This window comes from Austrofundulus limnaeus, unplaced genomic scaffold, assembly GCF_001266775.1.
Source record: "Austrofundulus limnaeus strain Quisiro unplaced genomic scaffold, Austrofundulus_limnaeus-1.0 Scaffold36, whole genome shotgun sequence".
NCBI lineage: Eukaryota > Metazoa > Chordata > Actinopteri > Cyprinodontiformes > Rivulidae > Austrofundulus > Austrofundulus limnaeus.
In genome coordinates this window covers 489,536-497,635 of record NW_013952438.1, presented here as the reverse complement: position 1 = coordinate 497,635, position 8,100 = coordinate 489,536, and the positions used below count along the sequence as shown (strand labels likewise).

The 8,100-nt window shown below is 37.8% G+C and overlaps 2 protein-coding genes across 4 annotated transcripts in view; both read right to left on the bottom strand.

Annotated features, from left to right (window-relative positions):
* Positions 1 to 4,061, bottom strand: part of sdad1 (SDA1 domain containing 1) — a 7,554-nt gene extending 3,493 nt beyond the window's left edge. The window contains exons 1-16 of the mRNA XM_014006478.1: positions 3,866 to 4,061; positions 3,655 to 3,759; positions 3,483 to 3,581; positions 3,281 to 3,391; positions 2,975 to 3,046; positions 2,788 to 2,888; positions 2,640 to 2,697; positions 2,452 to 2,526; positions 2,012 to 2,113; positions 1,858 to 1,927; positions 1,667 to 1,770; positions 1,501 to 1,558; positions 1,361 to 1,419; positions 1,207 to 1,283; positions 1,006 to 1,103; positions 848 to 924 (exon numbers count right to left, since the gene is read on the bottom strand). Of these exons, the coding sequence (XP_013861932.1) occupies positions 848 to 924; positions 1,006 to 1,103; positions 1,207 to 1,283; positions 1,361 to 1,419; positions 1,501 to 1,558; positions 1,667 to 1,770; positions 1,858 to 1,927; positions 2,012 to 2,113; positions 2,452 to 2,526; positions 2,640 to 2,697; positions 2,788 to 2,888; positions 2,975 to 3,046; positions 3,281 to 3,391; positions 3,483 to 3,581; positions 3,655 to 3,759; positions 3,866 to 3,955 (1,356 nt within the window). The 5' untranslated portion in view covers positions 3,956 to 4,061. The remainder of the gene's footprint in view (positions 1 to 847; positions 925 to 1,005; positions 1,104 to 1,206; positions 1,284 to 1,360; positions 1,420 to 1,500; positions 1,559 to 1,666; positions 1,771 to 1,857; positions 1,928 to 2,011; positions 2,114 to 2,451; positions 2,527 to 2,639; positions 2,698 to 2,787; positions 2,889 to 2,974; positions 3,047 to 3,280; positions 3,392 to 3,482; positions 3,582 to 3,654; positions 3,760 to 3,865) is intronic.
* Positions 4,062 to 5,164: 1,103 nt separating this feature from the next.
* ptpn13 (protein tyrosine phosphatase non-receptor type 13) overlaps positions 5,165 to 8,100 on the bottom strand; it is a gene marked incomplete in the record, with an annotated part of 59,280 nt that continues 56,344 nt past the window's right edge. For all 3 annotated transcript variants that reach the window (XM_014006475.1, XM_014006477.1, XM_014006476.1), the window contains 6 exon segments: positions 5,165 to 5,809; positions 5,895 to 5,957; positions 6,037 to 6,252; positions 6,335 to 6,672; positions 6,777 to 6,867; positions 7,175 to 7,323. In XM_014006475.1, coding sequence (XP_013861929.1) covers positions 5,729 to 5,809; positions 5,895 to 5,957; positions 6,037 to 6,252; positions 6,335 to 6,672; positions 6,777 to 6,867; positions 7,175 to 7,323 — 938 coding nt within the window.

Below are 8,100 nucleotides of genomic sequence, written 5' to 3'. Positions count from 1 at the left end.
GTGTGGAGCTAAAAGAAAATAAATGTTTGGATAAAAACTACTCCATTCGTCGACTGATGTCTTCAAGCTGCAATCATAATCTTTTCTTAACCCTCCTCCTTCACGACTGGACCAAAATGCGTGACTACTGTCTCCAACCACCAGTCAGAGAAGAACAGACACAGAGGAGGGAAACAGCGACACAGACAGAGGTACAGTAAAAGAAAAAAACTCAATAAGCAGGGTTTGTACATTTTATGATCAGCTGAGCTGTGCTGAAAAGAAAAAATACCGTCAAATACGTGAAACCGGTGAAAATGTTGAAAAAAAACGTAATATAAAATTTTGATCATATCGCCCAGCTCTATGTCCTAAAAACCAAAACAGCAAAGAAGCTGTTTCTGTCCTGATCCTGTCACTATCAGAAAATGTAAATTTTGTCAAAAGAAAGTTACAATAGCTGAGGAGGGGGGAAAAAAAAGCTAAATATTGTATATTCTTTTTCTGCATTTCAACTTTTTTTTATTATTGTTATTATTGGGACATTTCTGCCACCTACTGGCATAATGTGGGTACTACAACTTTTGCATTAAAATATTTAGATGAATAAATTAATTCATACATATACCGTTTTTTTTTATTGTAACTACTTAAAATGTTTAGAGTAGTAAAGTAACTAAGTCCAAATACTTTTTTACTGTACTTAAGTTGAATTTTTGGGGATCCACCAAAAATATGCTTTTAAAAATCACATATTTTGTCATTAAATCTCTATCCGCATGTTGTCAGGAGGCGCAAACTCAGCAGAAAATCTCCTGTTCATAAAAATATCTAGAGTAGATGGAGACCAGTGTTTCCAGTCACTCACCCTGTCCTTTTTCTGCAGCATCTGTGGATTGAGCTTTCTGAACAGCTGAATCAGTCCTCTGGCTGACATCATTACATCTGGGAGAAAAAAAAAACAGTTAGTAAATATCAACATAAGTCAAAACTCAGTATAAACCAAGACAAAGGTTATTCTCTCACTTTTGTCTTTGTGGATTTTGTACTGGGCTAAATCCTGCAGCAGGTCTTCAGTGATAGCAAGCGGACAACGGGATACCACTTCTTTGATGGCATTAATACTAAAGAGCAAAATAACAACAAAAAACAACTATGGTAGGTACACAAATTCAAACACTCTCATATTTTAACAATAACTGCGCAGCAGACATGCCATCTCCTTACCCGACAGTCATGACCTCCCCAGAGTTCCTGTCAGTCACAAAGTTGTTGGCGATGGTCATGACCATAGGTTCAATTATCTGTGGTGTAAAAAGAACCAACAGAGTCACACAGCTGTGTCGAATGGCCTGGTTTACAGAGTGATTGTGTAACGGACCTCAGGAGGGACGAGCTGGTGGGAGGCCTGAGCGGCACACAGGAGAATCTTTGTCACGTCTGCAGAAAAGAAGCAGCACGATTAAAAAACAAAACAAAACAAAAAATCAACAGTTTCACCTCACTGTGAGAAAGCCTCACCTCTCTGATGAGGCTGCAGAAACCTCTGGATGAAGGGATAGAAATTAAAGAGGAAAAGCTGCAGAGAAAAAAAAAAAAGAAAAACACTCAATTTCTATCAGTAACTCCTCGAAGGTAGAGCCAGGCAGAAAGGAACAACGATTTCATTCATTTTGTCAGCACTAACCTCGTGGATTCCAACCAGGCGAGAAATGAGCTCCATCATCATTATCTTCACCTCGAACCGCTCCTTCGAGCTCTCCAGCTGCTTCAAGAGCTTCTCTGAAAAATCTGAACAAGGACAGGTGCGTGACGCTTCACCCGGAGCAGGAACGAGCGTTCTTTGAACTGCAGTGGATGTGAAGCAGGTGAGTTTACCTTGGGGGTCATGGATGAGGTGGATGGCAGAGAAGTTGAACACTTCTGCTTTGTTCTTCTTCTTGTGTTTCTGCCAAGAAAACATAAAAGGAATTTAGGATTTCAAAAACTACGAATATGAAACCCGCCCAGGTACAGTTGACCACAGTGGTACCTTGAGGACTTTCATGGCCTTTTCCAGTTTCTTCTTGTTTTTGGAGGTTTTCTTGCCTGTGGCGAATCTCACCATCAGGTCTCTTGTTGATGGTCCCTCATTCTGAAAAATAAGATCATTTCTTATAAACAGGGTTCGACAAAAATCCTATTGTGTGCAATGTTCGCCCAAAGACACGACTGAGAGGGCTGGAACGGGGGATCGAACCAGCAACCCTCTAATTACAGGATGACTCTGATTTAGCCAATATTAATAGTTATCAGCTAAACGCCACAATTAATCCAGATAATTTTTTTTTACCAATATCGCCCTACTTGTAACTAGAAACTGGACTCAACAGCAGCTGTTGAATCTCCTGAACTCAGCCCCTTCATGAGATCCACATTAGCTTCAAACAAACTCTTATTTTACATCAAAATCATTTTAGTTCTGGTTCTCACCTCAGATTCTGAATCACTCTCATTTTTTTCATCTTCATCTTTACCAAGAAAGAACTTCATGCCTGCAACAAGAATCTAAACCAAAAATCAAGTGACAGATATGGATACATTTTTCTCCTTCTCCTAAATAAATAAATAAATAAAAGTTGCTTTTTAACACAGTATAAATAAAAAGATAAAAGTCATACCTTTGTCACCTTTGAGAAGCATGCTGTTGTAATGACATTAACTGTTTTAGCATCGTTCCTGAACAAAGAAAATCAATCCAGTCTGAGTTTAAATCAATAACATGAAAATTATTATATTTTTAAACTATGTGTTTTCTTTATTACTCACCATATGTTTCTTTTGTAAAGCTCCTCCATCACATCCAAGGAGATCTTTGCTGCGATGGGATTACTGTCTCTCAGCATGGTGTACATGAAGTTCTGCAAAGTCTGCAGCACATTTTTTACACAAATGAATGTCTGGGACTTTTGCATGCCAGATGATCGCAAAGGCAAAACAGATGTGGCGAACTTACTGTGTTGACCTTGTTGTTCTTGTGTTTTGCATTGATGTTTTTGATATCTGCTACAATGTGTGTGTACAGAGTCTGAAGAGGGGACACAAAAGCAAATGAAGACGCTCTGAAATGTAGAATTTCAGGATGCAAATACACAAAAGACCAACACCTACATAAACATGGACTTATGAGCTGACTACTAATAGTCCTGCTTAAACCTACAGTACCTACAGAAACAGTCAGTCTTCTTCAAGACTTTTATGAAAACATCTTGAAGAAGACTGACTGTGTTTCTGTAGCTTTTTGAAGACAGATTGTTCTGACCTTCCTGAGCAGTTTGTCGTGACATCGAAGCAGCTCAAAGAAGAGCTCCAGGAGCCCAGCGGGGTCGATCAGGTTCTTATTCCTTAGAAGAATCAACGCTTTACAGAAGGTCTGTCAACAACAGATAAACCCCTGTTATACATGTCAAACTACTGTGACAAAAGCAGTAGAAGTGTGTTTTATAAGTCCCAAATCTTCTCACCATCCGTAGATCTGACTCCAGAATTGTGTGGTAATTCATCAGCAACTCAGACAGCTCCCTGGGAAATGTAGACAGCTGCTGGGTGTAGCAGTGACCAACCTGAGGAGCAGGAAACAGATTTCAACACACACAACAAAGTCAGTAGCTCTCAGGAACAGCCTGATGTCCTAACCTGAGCCAGAAACATGACAAGATCCGCCAGCTCCTTGTTGGGTTTGTCAGGCTGCAGTTTGAAGATCTCTACATTGGACTGATAATGTCGGTGCTGCTGGAGAAACTGTTCAGAACACGGGAGACACAAACCGTAAGAAAAAAAAAGTTTTAAAAAACTGTCCCACAAGCTGAGCCAGCTAACAACATTTAGCATGTTTGCTAACACTAACCTCATCCACATATGACTGCGGGTCTCTTTTGATCAGGTTCTGAAGCTGCGGTAAATTGTTCGGTAGTTTGTTGTTCTGTCTGCCAGGCATAGCGACAGGTTATGAGGAGAAAATGTTACAAAAATAGGAGGAAAACTAGATTTAAAAGCGAAGCGTGGCAAGTCAGTGCGCTGCCATTAAACAGACGGGAGATGTTACGTCACTTCCGCCACTGGCTAGTGTAATTTCCGCTTTTGATGAGTGAAAAATAAAATAAAATACTTGGCCCTAATACTCCGTCTTAGTCATACATAATAAAACAGAATTTGACTATTTTCTCACAGTGAGGAGTATTTATGTTGGTTGGTTTGATTCCTGTCAAAGTCTGCGTTAGAGGATTAGGGCCACATGGGAAAAAATAATTCCAGTAGTGGGCACAGTTCCCCTAAAGCACTAAAAGGGAAACTAATTTCCTGATTAGTGCTTTAGGGCTTTTACTAATTTTAAAATTTATTAGTGGATTAGCACTTGCTAAATTTAAAGGCTAAATTTAGGAGCAGTGATGGTCGGTTTGATTCCTGTCGAAGTGTACGGAAGAGGATTAGGGCTACTGATTTTTTTTTTTTTTTTTACATTTATCTCAGAATTCTGTTTTTTCTCAAAATTCAGACTTTTCCCTCAGAATTCTGAGATAAAAGACAGAATTTTGGGATTAAAGTCAGAATTATTTATTTATTCAGTGGCCCTAATCCTCTTCTGTAACAGCTGCTTTAATATTTTACACTTTTTTTTTCTTTAGTGAGATTTGCAGCAGTAAAAATCAAACACTTCAGTGGAATTTAGGCAGATAAAAATATAACATTCATCTTTTTCTGTTACTAATTCTTTTTACTCACTCATATTTCACAGGTTAAGTACACTATAATATAGACAGCTCTTTAAAAGGGACACTTTTCTGAACAAAAAAATCACTAGTTCTGCATCTGATGAATGAAATTTTGTACTCATCAGCAGAACCATTTAGTTGTTTTAATTTAGCACAGTCAACAGAAATACGTTAATTTAACTAAAGTTTACAGCTGGCTAGTATTCCCAAGTAGTACTATAAAATATATGGTAACACATTTATGGTTTAATAAGATTTGGAGACACTCAGTGGTGAAACTGGTTAAGGACACGTTATCTCTGCTATGGACCTCTGGCAGTCTGTTAAAATGTTTCTGTATTCATTTAGGGGTTAAATTCTTCTCATTGTATGCAGATACAGTCAGTGAATATCTTTACAATCAAAGAATAAAACACACGGAAAGAGTCATGAAATCCTTCTGTTTTTGACCCGAAATCATTTATTGTGTAAAATTATGGTCAAAAAAATAACACTTTAAGAAAGAACAAAATACATCCTCTACATAACATTCAAAATGTATCCAGTTTAATTTTCAGGAGATGAATATGTACAATTTAAACTTTATTTTTTGCCTCAGGCAGTATTATCAATTACTGTATAAAAGAGTTTTTACATAGCAAATACTGACATAGTATTTTGTCAAAGCAAGTTCCAGCATCAAAATACACAAAAACAGTTCCACATAAAATATATGGAATCAAAGATCATTTTAAAAAATATATATATTAAAAAAAAATCTTAGTATTCACTTGTGTGTAACAAGAAGTAAAATCAGCAGCTTTCATAAATGCACAGAAAGGGAGCAGCAGCCAGAGAAAACTTTAAAAGCAAATGTAAAAAATATAAACGCCTCAAAAGCGTTTCTTCTTATCCAAATAGCATTAGAGAAAAATTTGGCAATATTTTGCCTGTATCAACCTTTGTTCTACTTTGCTCTTGTTAAAAAAAAGGCCTTTAATGGCGAGCAGACTGTTTTTTTATGATCCGGAGATGTTTTCTTCTGCTTGAAGGCATCTGAGGACGTAGAGAATCACTTGATAGCAGAAGATATATTGTTCCTGTTAAAACAGAAGAGGAACAAATACATGAGAGTTAAACAGAAGGATTTGTTTAAACACTCTGGGTGACCTGATTAAAACTCACCTCTGTTTGGATCATTCCATGTCTCTGGAGTCTCATGTTTCTTACAATATCTGAAATATCAAACTAAAAAAAAAACACTTGTTAAATTCAAGTGTTAAAAAGAAAACTTCAGCCAAACATGCTAAAATGTTTTCACGCTTACATCTACATCTTTACTGATGAGGCCCAGAACCACATCTAAACAAATGAGGGCCCCCGAGCGTCCGATCCCTGCGCTGCAGTGCGTGATGATCGGCCCTGATCGGTGAATGTGTCGCATGAAGGAGATAAACGTGAGCAGATGCTCGGGTTGGGAGGGCGTCCCGTGGTCAGGCCATCCAGTGTAGTTCAGGTGAGTTACGAGGCGACTTTCATTAGTCTGAAAACAGAAAAAAAACTTGTTAACGGACTGATTTGATGCAAAGAAGATGAGGAGTTTGAGCTAGGATCAAAAGGTTCACCTGGACGTCTTTAACCTCGATGAGCCGGATGATGAAGTGCTCCAGGTGCTGGTCTTTAACTACTGTAATCTGTAATCTAGTGTCCACCATCTCTGCTGTCTGGGGCGTGTCGGGCCAGTACCGCTGACATTTCACTTTGCCCCCCTCCACCTCCTGGGTCATCATGGCGATCACGTCAGATTTCTGCTCCCAGACCATCTGCCAGAAGTCCCCCAGGGTTGTGGGCAAGGGTCCCTGACAGGCGATGTACAGGAAGTTCTCGTCCTTCACTGGCATGCTTATGAAGTTGGCGTTGATGTAACCTCGGTCTTTACCGAGCATTACACGAGTTGTATCGACTAGAAGAAAAAAAAATACAAATATATTAATAACTGACCAATAAAAACAAAACATTGCCCATGTGGAAAAAAACAAACAAAAAAAATTGTGTAGCTGTTTTTACAGGGAATAATGTTCTTGTAGCGGTTCTTCTTCTTGTTCTCTTTAGTCTGACCGATCAGGCAGTCATCCAGAGGCTGGAGATTCTGAAGATTCTGACAAGGAGGAAAACAGATTTTCATTCCTTTAAAAATAAATTCAAATCAATAAACTCTGTAAATATGTTTTTGGCTATTTAAAGCAACATTTAAAAACTTTTACTTTAGTCTAGTTGGTACATAACTTAAAAAATAGGGCCAAAATATGAGAACCTCTCATCCAAAAACTAATTTAATACAGACTCTGAACTCTTGTTTCCTGTTTTAAATCAAGAAAAAAATATAAACTCTCTCTGAAAAGCCCCTTTAGCAGGAAAACATCTGTTAAATTGAACTTTATGAGGATTGAATTTTAGAGTTTTACTTCAAATTCTTGCAGTGGGACTTTCTGCTCCAGAAGTCCCCTCATCATGCGGACCACCGAGTTGAGCTTTGATCCTGAATACTGGCCATGAGGGACCACTCTGACGAGGGGCAAAGAGGTCAACTGGTCCTTCGTGACAATTGGTCCGCCTGTGGGCACAAAGCAAATCTCTTCTCAAACATTTATCTTTTTAACATTTAATCTTTCAAGATTCTTCAAAAATCATCTTTTACAGTGGTGGACACAGCTAAGTTAGCTTCACTAGCCTCTAATCTGCTAAACGAGACTCTTTAGTTCTGCTAAAACCCTAAACACATTAAAAATTAGGGGAAGCTAATGATAAATGCTAACACGTCTGTCACTCAATCGGTGTCAAAAATCTTCATCTCCTTCCAGTTAAAAACGTGTGGGTTTTACACAACAGCTCATTTTTAAAGATTGTGGGAGTGTAAAACCCTGTGTCTCTCTGTGCATAAAACAAATTGTATAAATGTTTCAGTCTGGAATGTAAGGAAGAATATTTGTATTCTGAGTTCGGATTTTAATCTCAGATCTCTGAGGGAAAAAATGTCAGGAAAAATACTTTTTTTTTTGCTCTGTGGTCCCAATCCTCTTGTAGGAGTAGTTAGTGTGTTGTGTAAAAATAATAAAAGCTTCTAAAATGAGATTTGGAGTAAACAGTAAAGGTTTTACTAGAGTTTTGTAAAATGTAGAGTATCATTAAATATGCCACAGGTACAAAAATCAAAAAGTCATTTCCAATTATTCTACTTCAGATTAAAAGCATTTCTTGGACTGTTTGTATTTTTATAAATACCATTTGAAAGTGGTCAAACAACAAATAGTTCCTCTTCCATACAAAGTGAATTTTTACAGGTGCTGGTCATAAAATTAGAATATCATGAAAAAGTAGATTTATTTCAGTA